Source organism: Anabas testudineus, chromosome 11, assembly GCF_900324465.2.
Source record: "Anabas testudineus chromosome 11, fAnaTes1.2, whole genome shotgun sequence".
In the NCBI taxonomy this organism is placed as follows: Eukaryota; Metazoa; Chordata; class Actinopteri; order Anabantiformes; family Anabantidae; genus Anabas; species Anabas testudineus.
In genome coordinates, this window is record NC_046620.1 from 10817420 (window position 1) to 10833482 (window position 16063).

At 41.5% G+C, this 16063-nt stretch overlaps 1 protein-coding gene across 2 annotated transcripts in view; it reads right to left on the bottom strand.

Moving 5' to 3' along the window:
* The window catches only part of dtnbp1b (dystrobrevin binding protein 1b), a 61415-nt gene that overhangs the window by 15266 nt on the left and 30086 nt on the right, over positions 1-16063 (bottom strand). The window contains exon 1 of one of the 2 annotated variants that reach the window (XM_026347364.1): positions 14143-14476. The exons of the other annotated variant lie outside the window; for it this stretch is intronic. Within the exon in view, the coding sequence (XP_026203149.1) occupies positions 14143-14188 (46 nt within the window). The 5' untranslated portion in view covers positions 14189-14476. Of the gene's footprint in view, positions 1-14142; positions 14477-16063 lie in introns of those variants that run through there. 2 annotated transcript variants of the gene reach the window in all.

The following is a 16063-nucleotide window of genomic DNA, read 5'->3' on the forward strand; positions in this document are numbered from 1 at the left end:
ACCCACTCCCAATTCCGCGGCGTCCTTGGTCACACCTCTCTCTGGATTTCATAACAGGCCTTCCTCCATCTGAAGGTAACACTACCATACTCACTGTTGTCGACAGATTTTCTAAAGCCGCACACTTTGTTCCCCTTCCAAAGCTGCCCTCTGCCAAGCAGACAGCTGAGGTCATGCTGTCACAGGTGTTCCGGCTCCATGGTCTCCCGTCGGACATTGTCTCTGACAGAGGGCCCCAGTTTGTAGCGAGGTTCTGGAAAGATTTCTGCCGACTCCTGGGGGCTACAGCCAGCCTCAGTTCTGGGTTTCATCCCCAATCAAACGGCCAAACCGAAAGGATGAACCAGGATCTGGAAAGGACTCTCCGCTGTCTCTGCTCAAAAGAACCTTCCACGTGGTCAAAATCCCTTCTCTGGGCAGAATATGCTCACAATTCCCTTCCCTCCTCAGCAACTGGCTTCTCACCTTTCCAGGCAGCCTATGGTTATCAACCTCCCCTTTTCCCATCCCAGGAGCAAGAATCGGACGTGCCCTCTGTTCAGGCCTTCATCCGACGCTGCCGAAGGACATGGATCAGAGTCCGGAACTCCCTTATCAGAACATCCCACCGCTATGTTACGGCGGCCAACAAACGCCGCTCTCCAGCTCCCCCGTACGCCCCGGGACAGCGTGTGTGGCTGTCCACTCGCGACCTACCATTGAGGGTGGATTCCAGAAAGCTGGCTCCCCGCTTTGTGGGTCCTTTTCCTGTATCCAAGATTGTCAATCCGGTGGCTGTGATGCTCAGGCTCCCTCGGTCCCTCCGGGTGAATCCCACCTTTCATGTCTCTCACCTCAAGCCGGTTCGGACCAGTCCTCTGGCTCCCGCCTCCGTGCCCCCTCCGCCCGCCCGGCTTGTTGGTGGTGCGCCGGCCTTCACGGTCCGCCGTCTCCTCCGTTCCCGCCGGCGCGGTCGGGGTCTTCAGTATCTGGTCGACTGGGAGGGGTACGGTCCTGAGGAGCGTTCCTGGGTTCCTGCCCGGTCCATCCTGGATCCGGCTCTGGTGCGGTCCTTCCATCGTGCCCATCCTGATCAGCCTGGTGGGCCGTCCGGTGCCGGCCGTTGAGAGGGGGGTTCTGTCACCATTTCTGCATATTCTGTTCTCTGCCATTCCTGTCTGTACTCATTTATGGTCCCCTTTCTCATTTCAGATACCCTGCATGTTCCTGCTTCTCTACCTCCAGGCACCTTATTAAACACTCATCTGGTTCACCTGTGTCATTGTCTCTGCCCCATTGCTATATAACCCACTCCACAACTCTGCTCCCCTGTCAGTTCGTCACCTTCTCTGGAAAGACCACACCTGTCTGCCTGAAACCAGCTCAACTAAAACGATTTTCTGAACCATTAACTCCGGACTCTATGTATGTCTGTCTACCTGCCCGTTAGAGCAGCCGCTTTTAGTTACTATCCTGTTTTTGGACTTTTTCCCCTGCCAGTGCAGTTATTCAGTTATTGTATTTTTGTTTTCTTACACTCCTGCCGGTTAGTGCAGCGTCCTTAGTTTACTCCGTTCATCTCTTTGTTTATATCTACCACCTGCTGAATAAAAGACACTTGCTCTCCAGCCTGCCTCAGCTTGTGCTTTTGGGTCCACGCACCTACTTGTGATAGAGACACCAAAACCCCACGGTAGCTCCGTCCTCTACTGCAGCTGTCCAAACAAGATTTTCCCCAAGGTGATCAATAAGGTATGGTATTATTATTATCACTAATAGTCTTTAATTCCACCTCAAACACTAACACTCTTTATGTCTCTAGCAGCGTGTGAAGATAAAGACGTGGGCACTTATTTGAGAAAAAAAAAGTCAAAGGCTTGGTAAATAGTTTGTTGGTGCACACAGTTTCTGACTGCACACATCAGTGTTTTCTCTTTCTCTGTCAATAACCACGAATCTAATTTGAGTGGGAGTCAAAACACACATTAAACCAGTTTTACTAATTCCACATGTAACCAGGCAACTGCACACCAACACGCAAGTCAAAGCTCAGTAGGAGGCCTCACTGCATCATGCTCATCATAGCATCTCATAGAATATTAACATTATGCATCACAAGTTACAGCAACAATACATCTGTTAAAGGCTGTAGAAAAGGAAGTAACCCACTGATCCACATCCACAACTAATATATCAATGCATGTAATATCTCAGTCTCTCACTGTCATTTACTTGTCCACCACAGGTTGACAGTAGACCATCTATTGGGGACGTGAAGGAGTCATATTTGTAGACTCATACTATGGTTCCATTATGTCACATGGCTGCCTCTTAACCTATGTCTATAGACACATTTCATATCATAGCTGGAAGCTTCTCTATTATTGTTGAGCTGTGCAAGAAGGAAATTAGGTTGCTAAATAAAGGCAAAGGCTGAGGGTGGCACGGGTTCAAGAAAGCGGCAAAATTGGATGTTTCTCGGACAGAAGAGTAGCACTCTGCAATGAGACGGCAAGGTTGAGAAATAAAAAGTGTAAAGTCTAGAATTTAAAGTAGCAAGACACTGTAACCAACAGTAATAAAACAAGAACACCGGTACAGGTGTAGCTGACAAACCGACCACCACAGACAACCTTCATGTTTGTCATCTCTACCTGTAAAATCTTTAAAACGTAGCTACAGAAATTCCACATATCGTCACTCAAACAAAAGACTGCACCCACTCCTCTTTAAATGCCCCTTGACTTATGATTAGTCACACATTATGCTATGTGAACCCACCTGATTAAATTCACTTTACATAATAAAACAACCATGTTGCACATATGTCAGAACACCTGCTCGAGATTTTGTTTTTACACTGGTTCCATGTACACTAATCTATAATTTATCAGCTTCAGCAAATGGAAAAAAACACAACAGCATACTGAACTTGTACCCTTATACTCTTGTACTCTTGCTCCGACATGAGCACTGATAAAACATTTATCAAAGAGAATGTGTGTGGGCCTGTAATTACTGTACTACATATAAACCAATCCACATTCTTAGCAGAGATTATGCAATATTCATATACAAGGACACTCAAAACCTATTAGAATACACATCATCTTATAGATGGTACTATTTACTTATCTATTTATATAGACTATTACATGCAAGACCTCTTGTCAAGTTACATTAGTTGTAAAAATGTGTTTAAAATAGGAACATTTGACAACTTTGTCAAGGTTATTAAACTATGAACAGGCTCCACTTGACACTCTGCACATTTATTGCCAAGGAGGTTTTTACATTTTTATGCTTTTGTCATTCAATAATGTGCACAGGTCTCTTCACTGGACTTACGCTCTGTCTGTGCTATGCTTGTGTAACCCCACCGTGCTCCACTGTCTCTCTGATTTTTGTACATGCAGTACATGCAACCACTCATAGCTGACTGAGGGATATTAACAAGGTGAAAACCTCAAACCTGATCTTTAATAATCTGATGTACAGTTAATATTTATTACACATTGTAAACCAGTCGTCTTGTCTCAAAGTAGAAGTGAGGCAGCTGAGTTTCCACAGTGTTGGAAGTTCAAGTTTGGCTCACAGCCTCAGATGTATAACAGCCCACGCCGATGTCTACATGTACAGTGTCTCTCTCCTCCCTCTACTCTGCTTAGAAAAATTAAATAAATAAATAAAAGAATGAACAGGTCACTCTACAGAGATGCCTTCACTGAGTACTGAGTGGTTTTTGCAGATGTGGGGCTGTATTTTTGTTGCGGTAGGAAGTAAAAAGAGATCCCTGCATAATGCATCAAAAGCTGTGTGAACGTTCCAGAAATCTGAAGTATTCACACATTTATATCCTCAAAAATCAAGTGTGTCTCTAACGCATGCTTGTGCATATTATAACTATAAACAGTACATATATACATCAAGTCCTTTTTTGCACACATCATGTTCACTGTTACCATTATTACCACTTGAATGTGACCATTTAAACTCAAGTTAAACTCAAGAATATCCCAGCTGCATCAGTTAAATTCTACAAAAAGCTGGAGGGCATGTGTGCACTTCCATTTTTCTGACTATTTTGGTTGTGTATTCGAGTCTTTTGGGGCCTTGTAGACACTAACTGCCTTTCCCTGTTGTGAGGCTCAGATTGGCCAGGTTTCCTTATTTAGAGACTAATGCATATGTTACCCATCGTTAAACAAGACATCACCCTTATCTGTGTGAGTAAAGCTCCCTTCAAGGCAGGCAATTAACCTGTTAGGAAATGCCTCTTGTCCGTATGTTTTCTTCCTCTTCTTCTGTCACCCGCTTATTTAGCCTCTATTAACAGTCTACACAGGATTGCTTTTAGCATTTTGTCTCTTTGGGAGCAGGTGCTTTTTATTTTTTTTATCTGTTTCTAGCACTACAGCATGACTGTGCTATATGTGCATATAGTTTAAACCTTTGTGAAGGCAACACAACTCCACCATACTATAGCTTGAGTTCTTGTCAGGTGTTTGGAGCCCATTGGTTGAACACTGATTTATTTGGCAGCCCCGTGATTCTTTTTTTCCCTATATTTATCTATGAGCACAGGAAAGAGAGTGGGAAATTTAATTTTTCATTATTCATTAAGACACATTTAATCCTTGTTTGAAAGGATGGGTTTAGCTTCATTTGAATGGTAAATGAAGCAGGACTGGAACTGCAAAATTTTGATTAGCCCAAGAATTCAATTTCCACAAATTAGGTAACATCATTTATCACTCATGCCTCAAACATTAGTTACACTGCATTTTAAATATAAAAGTGGATGGTATGTTCAGTATATTTGCAACAATGGCCAAATGTAGCCCGATGCAGTCAGTTAAAACAGTATCGCTGAACGTGGGGAGTTTACGTGGGCAGCAGATTTTTGTTGAGCAGATTGCACAAGGTGGGCAGTTTGACAGGCTTGTGAAGAGCTGGGAAGCCTCTGAGAACATGCAGACCTCCCCTCTCCTTGCCACTCTCTCTTTGATAGATGGGTCCTTTGGTTGACAATGTACATGTCAGGTGCTGTCGGATTAAACAACCTACCTAGGAGGAGCGAGGTGGAGTATCTCCTGCTAGTGATAGCCTAGTTGCACATTGTACCTTTAACTAAATTCTACCATCCGAAACTAAACATACAATACATCTTTAATAGCCATCCGTGTGTTACTTTTATGCAAATACATTCGTTTTGCCATCAGATATTTGTGTGCATATATTTGTACAGACATTTTTTGAAACGCCAGCTTGTATTTGTTTACTGCATATCCAGGATTTCACTTCACTATCAGTGTAGGGCGCAGAGATGCAGATTCCAAGTGAAATCTTTTACCAAGCATAATACATACGACCTTTTTCCTAACCTTAATTTAATTATTAGTGTTAATAAAGCCTGCAAATGCATAGAATTGGTATGATTCATACTCTTTATCTCCTCTGCTGCTGACCTTTCTAACCATCTGGCCTCTGCTGGTGTAAACTTGTTTCTTCCAGCCTTTGGATTGGGAGTGCATGCTAACATACACATCTAAAAAGGCCAGATGCCTCGCAGCAATGGAAATGTTTTGAGGAAAATGTCAGCTGGCAGTGGGAAGAAAAAATCTAAAATATATTCACATTTGCTCACATTCTCCTCCACTGCCTCTGCTTTGGGCTCTTCTACTCACAATATTTAGATTTTGAACTCATTCACTTCAGAACAAAACAGGCAGGCATACAGGGCTACACATCCCAGGGCTGAAAGGTGCAAGTGCAGCTGCTCACTCTGTGCCTATGCAGCAACAATTCTGGAAAGTGATGAAGGGTGGTTGAATAGAGCTCTATTACCAAGCTGTTTTGGTTAAACAAGGATGAATAGATCATCTTAAAGCACAAGACATTTGCCTTCAGATCAAGGATGTGGCTACGTCATTGGAACATTTCATATTATGTAACTGGGTGCTTCTGTGTTTGTGTTCAATTAACTTATACAAAATAAAAGAGCACTGTCACCATTTACATCAGGGAGTTTGGTGGTTTGCCTTTTTAGCAAAGTCATTTAAATAGCCTCTCAACTATGTCACACACATTTAGTCTGATTGGATTTCCTTTGAAGTTGCTGTGGTCATGTGGGACTCAGGTCATTGCTGTCTTCTTCCCTTGCCTCTGCTTTTTATTTCCTAAGGCCTAAACATATTTGTTGTAGCTGCTTGGATTGGTTTAGTGTTCAAATGCTCCATCACCCACCTGCGTTTTTATCAAATCTATCTTTAAGCTCATTATATGATACGGCATACTGTAGGTAGATTAACGTTGTATATAAATCCCCTGCAGTGCATTCACTGTAAGATTTTAATCAGCAGCAGCAGCAACATTAGTTTAGATGAGGCCAGAGAAAATGTTTAACCACAAATGTTTTTAATGAGTACATGTTTGAAGTATTAGCCTACTTGTATTTCTAGGAATTATTACTACTGCATATATAGTACTGTAAATACAGCTCTGGTTTCAGAGATGTCATTATTAACTAACATCTTATCATTGAACACAACACATAATACTAAAAAAATTGTAACTTGTACAATTAATTGCAAGGACATTTTTACTGTGTGGCTTTCACCCCTCTCATCTAATTGGTACATTCCTAATCCCACTGTACAGCCTTCTACTGTGAATGGTCGGACTGCTCGCTGACACCTCTGATTAGCTGCTGGGCTTAGTCGTGACCCAGTCACTATCTATTAATGTGTATGTGTGTACACTATAACTAAAATAATAAACTATCCTCCATAGACAATTCTGAAATGATAATGTCAAGTAGTGGAGTTATGTCACTATCCAAGCTGAGGTTGCTATGGTAAAATACTGTACTCCACTTGCATTGTTGAGAACATTAAGATGCACCAGCTTCTGTACACCTCTGCACACAGTGCAATTGCAATTTCAGTGACATTTTGATGAACAGGCCTGGTAAATAGGCCTATAAGCAGAAATGAAGAGGGTTATGGTCCCATAAACTGCTTTTGTTCAGCCTGAAAATTAGTCATACTGAACTATTCCAGTTATTGACATTGTTGGTAATGACGTGAAACTAAAAAGGTGATGAGCTGATGCTGTCAAGACTTTGAGCTCTCTGGTTCAACTCTTCCAACAACAGCAGAGGAGAGGAGTGAAAAGCTTGTTCTTCTCATCTTCACTCTTCTCCAACACATCTCAAAGATTCTCAGTGGGGTTAAGGTCTGGACTCTATGGCGGTGACTTTTTTTTTTTTTTCTCACGGGTGTGTTTTTGTTAGACTCTGGCAGAGATATCAAACGCTATCAGCAACATCTCTTTGTTTTGCCAAACTCCAGTTCTCTTCACTTGTCACTGCGGATTTCTCAAATATTCTCATCATCCTTTTTGTCCCCCTCCTCCCTCTTCACTCCCTCATTAATGTGCAGTCATAGTGCTCCCTCCTGTTAGCCCCAGCATGAATTGTTAAAAGGGTAATGTTGGCCAGGGGAGAGAGTGTTGTAAAGAGCATTCGCACTGAGATGAAGCTTTGAGAATCATAGTACTGCTGCGCGGCTGTTCAATGAGTTTGTGTCACAGGAGACTGTGGCAGCACCTCTGCTCTCCGTTTTGCAGCATATTTCTCATAGAAAAAAAATATTCAACAGGTGATATTCTGTAGTTTTAATGTGACAATTGACACACAAGATACAGACAAAGCTTTTCAGAAAATATTTATCTTAGTGTCCTTCAAATACTTAATGCAGTGGTGCTGCGATCTTTTAGGAAACATTTTAAATTTAATAGTCGAGGTGAAGTGGTGTATGTTTTTCTTTCCTCAAGATGGGTAGGTGTTAGCGTTCGATTCACACCTTGGGATGAAACACTTGATCAGTGGCCCGGTGACAAATGCTGCATTGACAATCCATCTGTTGTTATGTTGTATCAGACTCCTAGTTGGGCCACACACAGTCACCTGGCACACAGCAGGAACCCCCCCCCCTTGCCAACCTGTCTTTCTGCTTCCATTAATTTGTGGTGTGTTGCTATGCACACATGTGCACACGCAACCACACACACACACACACACGATTATCTGCAGAGCAAGGTAGAGATATAAAAGTAGAGGGGAGGGAAAAAATGCTCTATGACCCCAGTCCAAATGAAAGGTCCTTGAAGGGTTTATCTGTCCCTACCTAGATGCCCTTATATGAGACATCAAGAGGGGGGTTGGAGGACGGAGGGAGAGTGCAGGCAAAGGAAAGTCCTGCAAACTAAGCTACTGGAGCACTAACAGAAACACACATAAGCTAGTGACCAGGACAAATGCAATAATTGTGTACATACAAAAACTGTCACAGGAACTTAGTATAGGATCTGTAAGTAACTCCCTGTCTATCTGTGTGTAAATACTGTCTGTTCAAGCATGGACCTCATTAGAGCAACTCTCTGGCTGTCTGACCAGACTATTACTTTTCTCTCCATCCTCTTTCTTTCCATTTCCCACACGAGTGGGTAGAGAAGACAGAACACAGCGATAACCCACCTGCTGAGGTACATCACACTGGGATGGGAAATGTAATTTCTAAACCATCTGTGACCGAGATTTGAGACAAAAACACTCATTATATTCACCTCATTTCTGACTAGAGAATAGATTTTGCATTATCATGTATAAAAATGCATGGTGGTCTTTGTTCATCTAAATACTGTTTGTGTGTACATGCATTTGTATTTTTTTGCATATCTTCGTGTGCAATATAATTTAAGACAGCCTGTCATCTTGATCCTCTAGTTTTACATCATCCCCAGGCACATATGAGGGGGAGTTTATAGTCATTTGACAGCTTAAATTCAGATTCATCCCTCTCACTCTTACTTTGCCACTGAAGTAACTGGGGCACACCCTTAACACAAAACAGCTGCCATAACTCAGTGTGTTAAATTATACACTAGTCACTATTGTCCCTTTAATTACAATCATTATGTCCCTTGCGGATCTGTCCAAGTATTTATTCTGTTGTCATGCAGCACAGCTCAGAGCATAATTTCTCACCATCATGAGCATGGTGAGCTTATTTGTAGCTGTGAGGCTAAAAATGGCCAACACAGATTTTCCAAACATCAGATACTCTTTCCAGTATTTTGAACTTGGACTGCATTAAACCCATTTAAATGCTCAGTGTCAGTCCTAGATACAGAGAATTCAGAACGTATTCAGTCCCTTTTCATTTCTTTTTATTTCATTATGTTGCAGCCCACTACTACAATATTTATTTTCCTTATTTATCTACACTTAATACTCCTATAATGCGAAGTGAAAACAGAATTTCAGAAATGTTTGCAAATGTATAAAAAAAAGGAAAAACTAAATTATCACATTGCTCATCACCTTCCTTACCAAGGCCGCTCTCTCCCGATTGGATTTGATTGGACTCGATTTGGCCGAGCGTCCAGCTCTTGGAAGAGTCCTGGTTGTGCCAAACTTCTTCCGTTTGAGAATTATGGAGGCCACTGTGCAGCAAATTATTTTTATAGCTTTCCCCAGATCAGTGCTTTGCAATAATTCTGTCTCTGCAGGTTCAGAGACAGAATTATCCAATTTTACTATTTTTTTTCAATAAACCAATTTTACAGACTGAGCTGGCAACTGTTGCTGGCATGTTTTCTCAGCTAGTTAGGTACCTAATGAAAGATACATGTACAGTGTGAAACCTTTTTTTTTTTATTTAGTATGCTTCTTTTTTTTTTTAGATCATGGCAGTGCAGGGAGAGAGGAGGCCCGGTGGTTCAGGGTAAAAGGGATTTTGAGCTTCATGTTTGCACTAGCTTAAGTTGCACATTATGTAACCATGAGTTTGGTGAAACTGCCACCTCCAAATGACTTTTTAATGCTTCCTGCAGACACTTAAACACCCTATAAAATGAATCTTATACACAGTATGTACTTCATGGCTTACAGGACTGGGACTGGGTAAAGCTAAAGCTAGAAAATCTCCATCAAGTCTTCATAATTTCATGTTTTCACACTGTGACCCAATTTAGCCTTGGAAAAACTATTGATCAACTATTGATCATCTCACCAGAGCCCCACTATGTGCAGGATGTATAGAAATACAAAGTTTGACATGTTGTGGAGTTAGGCAGCGGTCAGTTCCACTAGCTGCATTATCACTGAAGAAAGCCTCACGTATCTGTCTCAGTCTATACAACCGCATCACTGTCTACATATCAGGTTCAACTGTGGCACGAACTTGTTATTAAATTATTATAGGTCAAAACCTATAAATGTTGTGACATTTACTCTATGTAAGAAGATCCTAGTTATCATAGTTCTAGTTTACTGTCAATTTAGCAGAGGACAGACCTCTACCACTACAGCCAGCACAGATTAGTAGACTCGCAGATAGTGTGGAGGCCTGTCTTACTGTCCTACATCTTTTTATTAGTCATTATCGTTATCTGTAATGTCCTTTTTCGTTTGGCTCCGTCTTTTTAATTCCTCCTCCTCACCAATATTCTCTTTCTATCTCTTTCTATACCCTTTTCACTCTCATTCTCAGTCTATTCTCCCACTCTACCTCATCCTCCACCTGTGTTCTTTGTCTTCTCTACTTTAACCAACCTCTGCTTCAGTGCTCTCTTCATCCACCCTTTACCCTTGTTCATTGTTCATCTCTTAATTTTGTGCCCTCTTTTACTTCTCTCTCTTTAGAATCCTACCCAACCATCTCCTCTTGCTCCCTTCCTCTTTCTTTCTGTCTTTCTCATTCCTCTCCCTTTGTCTCCTCGCTCTCTTTTCTCCTGGTGCACTTCTAAACGCTATGAATTCCAATAGCATCTTTGTGGTTAGGCTGTTCCTCCCAATCTAACTGAGCTACGATGATGCACAGACTGCAGGGAAACCCCAGCTGTGGTACAGTTGTGTAAACAACGAGTGTTTGCCAACAACACCTGTTAAGCTTGCAACAGAAAATAAAAAGAAAGAACGAGGGAACAAGCAAGTGAGGGAGAGGAAGAGGAGTGGAAACAAAAGTGAGACAATTGATGTGTGACGTGTTAGTGAGCGTGAAGAACAAGGGAGTAAGAAAAACACACGGATGGATGCTTAGCATGATCACAATGGTAAACCATGTCACATTCAACAACAATAACAGTGTACTGATTCGTTGACACGTGCATTTAAAGAGTCAATATTTATGCATCTTCACATAATCACATCTTCACATCTTGGGGACACGCTGTACATAGGCTGGATTTTCACAAAGTTCACAATCTAATTACTTTTAATGTAACTTGCAGCAGTCAGAATCGGTCAATCAAGGGTAAAACGGGATTATTATGTCTTGTAAAAATCACGCTGTGGTTTGTCCTTGGCTGTATCCTTTGGCAGCACAGATTCTTTCTCTTCTGTTTAACAAAATCCATCTTTAACGACAATTAATACCATCATTCCCCGTCTTAACCTTCTTCAGCGACTTCAAAGTGAGCGTGACCTCTTAGAAAATGAAAGGACAAATTAAGACACGTCAGCCTGTGTACACAGCTTCACAGTTAACATGCTGTGTGAGCCATGTTTAAATAGGCTAATTAGAAAGCTAATTGCATTTTAGATATGAGAAATGAAAGTGTATAAATAAAGGTCTACATCACCAGATGAAAACAGGTGTGTATGTACATACAGTATGCATACACAGTGTCTCACTCACAAGACACTGGCTAAAATTCCTATAGGATTCAAATGTTTTCACTTTTAACTTTAACTAAATGTAAGCATGTGTAATGTTTCTACCATATTTTGCTTTATCCCTGAAAAAAATAATTCCTTCTAGCAGTATTAAAAGTTGAGTTTGCCCATGGCTTTAGACATTAGACAGTGTAGATGGCTGCTGTACAATATTTCAATAGTCCAGACCCCACTCATTAAAGCAGCACAAAAGACTAATCACATCTGCAGCGCTTTGATTTACATGCAATTAAAGTTTCATGTGAACCTAGATAAACCAGACAGGGGGAGAGCAGAGGATAGAAGAGGAGAGCAGAGGAGAGGATGAGTGCTGTGTGATACTGAGGACATATTAAGGAAAAGACGAGACAGCAACAGAGAGGAGAACAGATGTGTATAACCACCAGGTGCAAAATAAAAAAAATAAAGGTGGGGACAGAAAGGAGAAAGCAAGGGGAGACTAGTGGGGAAAAGAGCAAAGAGGAAAAGATGGGCAAGGCATCATTTGGCAGGAGAAGTGATGACACAGCACATCCATCTCAGTGGCAGGTGCCTGCTGTTGCTCCTTTACAGAGGACACAAGCTAACGTGGAGAGACAGAGCTCTGCATCAGCATTACACTTTGATAATACCACAATGAATAAAGCCGCTGGAACAAAGATTGTTAAGATTGTCTTATCTAAAAATATTACCGCTATAAAAAAAAGTCTCTCAAATCAATAAATAGTCCATAACTATATCCTATTTTTGTCTTCACTGGTGTAGCATTGTGTAATACCAAAGTCTTATTTGTTGTCTGTAAAATAAGCAGAGCAAACATTTTATCTGATCTTTTAATGGTCTTTTATTATACATAAATAATTCAAGCTAATCTGGTATTGTTTGGGCATGGTCCTTTGATAGTTACATTAAAGGATTATTAACAACACATGAAGTGGTTATCTGATTAAAAAACTTCATCATTTTTTTTCTTCATTGTTTCAACATCCATGCATGCAGAGCCATGCATTTTACTTATGTAATATAATGTTTAGTAAATCAGCAACTATAGCCTGAAGCCACATGTTATTTCCAGTTGAAAGCACTTCTCTATAAGAAGGTAATGTGATGGATTCATCTCGACAAGGAACAAACTACTACAAAGCAAAGCGAGACAGGAAGATTGAAATGGGAGTTACACAATAAGATAGCATGTAACTCAAATAACTGAATGCACAGTGATGTAATGATAAACACAACCATAAACACACAATAGGCATTTACTGTGGGTGGGTGTGTCAGTGTGTGATCATTAACACATCACCCAGACACACACAAGAGGTTTCCAGGCGAGATATATGGAAGGTTGGGTAGTAAATAACATCCTGAAAATAACGGGAGGGAAGGGGAATGAAAGCGAGGACAGGGGGATGGTGCAATAATAATGAAAGCAATAAAAGGAGACCCATTTTCCCAGATGTGATCTGTGCCTCAGTCAATGCAATGTGCATGTGTGTGTGAATGTGTGTAAGAGAGAGAGATTTCCTGTGTGTATGTTCCCACTGAGCCCTCAGATGAGTCAAACTGAGTCACATCATCTTATCATTCACCCACTTACAGTACAGTTCTGCCTTGGTTTTGTGTACGTGTGCACGATGCTTAATGCCAGAATTAAGTCTAACATTAAAACTGCAATGTGGTCCTACACCTTTCTGCACCCACTGAATAACTTATATACTTCAGCCCTACCCCTATATTATGATCTTAGTAGTGTCCTGCAAAAGCACTATATAGAAAAACACTCACACACACACACACACACACACACACACACACACACACACACACACACACACACACACACACAGGCAGCCAGTGCAGTATTTAGTCAAACTGAAAAAATATCGGATACAAAAATATAGTTAAACTGAACACATACTGTATTTAAAGGAAAAAAGTCACTAATCTATTTTAAAGTAGTGAAACAGCCTTTTTAGTCTTTTTATTGAAGAAATGAAAACATAGCTAGCGTGGCTGTCAGTCTATGCACAGCTTCTTTCCAACAGATGCTGAAGTAGCTCCAGGAAACATGTAAACACACACTAACATGCTCCCAAACTACACACACGCCTCCAAGCTCTTGTTCCATCATGTAATCATGTGCAAGTGTGCACACAGACACCAACATAAACCCTTTTACCTTTTACTGCTGTACATAACATCCTCTCTTAACAACACTACAGACTGCCGCACTCAACTCTTGGTACATGCTTTATCTCATGTGTCTTATTCTTAATAAAATGTATTTGTTGTTATATTGCCTTTGATGTGTGTCATTGCTAGCTGTGGACAAAAGGAAGGTGGATTTTAAACCAAACATGTTTCATGCAGGGACAATTAATATGCTGAACAACACATAGATCACCACTCCCAAACACAAACGAAGAAAAAAACAAGTCACTTACAAGAGTTCCTTTGGCTCCCGTCTGTTGCTGCAGGTGAGGTGGACATCCCAGCAGGATGCTTTTAGCCCTCACAAGATAACCAGTTGGGATGGATGGAGAATGCAGACAACACAACGATAGTACACCAGAAACTCCACCGATCACAACAACACCTGCCCACCACACATCCTCACGCTGACTCTGCACACATGCTCCTCCATACAAAAGATGCCCCGGAGATTCTCACATACACATTCTCCTGTAGCTCAACTGGCACTGTTATACTCCCTGTGCATTCTCAAGAACCTGGCACCCATGAAACATACACGTGCATGTACGGAGCGGCGCTGCACCAGTGTCTAGCTCTGATGTAGAGACTGCTGAAGCTGACAGTGGGAGGAGAGAGTGAGGGAGGGAGGGAGAGCGAGAGAGAGAGAGCGAGGACAAGTGGAGCATACCACTGGCTGCTGCTGAGCAAGAGAGGAGGGGGACCAAAGGAAAGAAGAGAGGATGAAAGAGGGGCGTGTGTGTGTGCATAAGGACGAAGGGAAACAAGAAGCACAGATGATTATACTGTAGTTTGTGTGTGTGTGGCTGTGCATGTTTCTATAACCCATTAACACTTCTGCCTGGGCATACACTGATGAGAACACACACACACACACACACACACACACACACACACGCACACACACACACACACACACACACGCACACACACAGCCCTGTGCACGAATCACACTGTCAAAAGTGAAACACACTTGAGCTCACACCCACTCTGTCTGCCTCCAGTGCCTGAGGGGGGGACATAATAATCCTCCTCATTAGCATGATGCTGTGAAGAGCATCGCATTTTCACATATCTTTGTCTCCGTCTCTCATGTCCTTTACCAAGTCCTCCCCTCTCTTTGTTTTTCATCTCAGATGCCTCATCTTTTCCAGTGCATGTTAAATGCAATTGATGGCTACAGCAAACATGTTAGCACCCATGATAAGAGTATCAGATTTAAAAACAAAACAAAAAAGCTCAAACGCAAACGCACACAAATGCACATATTGTCAATCTTACACTTCATCTATATGACACATCTTATCCTTCAATGCCAGTGGGGGGATGATGCAGGAAAGATTAGCTGCAAACACCAGAAGCCACATTCAATAGCAAGTGACACTGCAGAGAACGTAAAGAAAATGTCATTAGCTCTGTAATTACCTGCGGGTGATAATAACTGCAACACAAACTGAGCTGTGGAAGAAGTTAAAAGTACCCTTGTTGGACATTAGGATGGACTCCTGGAGCACCGTATGATGGAGGTTGAGCAGACAAATTATTAAACAGATAATTGGAGCTGTCAAAGAACTAAGGACTCTAAATGCTAGAATTGTCATCAATGAGAGAAACAAAAAAAAAGATGTATAGCCCAGACAGCAGAGGTGCAGAATACTCACAATAAAAAAACTAAAAAAAACACATTCGTAAGATTTTGGTCAATTATGAGTGGAACGAGAAGCAGATTCCACACGTTGGCAGGTGGAGTAAGACTAGCAATAAAACACCATCTTGTATCTTCTCCCACATCTCACTCCTTGTTTACCATGCAGCTACTATAGGTGGAGGAAAGAAGGAATTTACAATGCTTCCCTAAAATGCTGTCCTAAAATACTTCCATACTCCAACAAAATGGTTTAACTAGTATGATCAGAACAAACGTTCCTCGATCACATTTCACATTTTTCACTTTCTTTGAAAAGTGTAAGGATCGTTGTTTACATGTGCAACTAGACAGCATTTGGTGGCGTGAAAATGTGTGGGTTGTGTACAGAGAATATGAACTTCACTGCATAATAAACTCGATATAACTAAGCTGTGTTTGAATGGAACCGTTATGAATTTAACTGCAAATGTGACTTATGCAGCCAAATGCTGAATCACCATGCAATA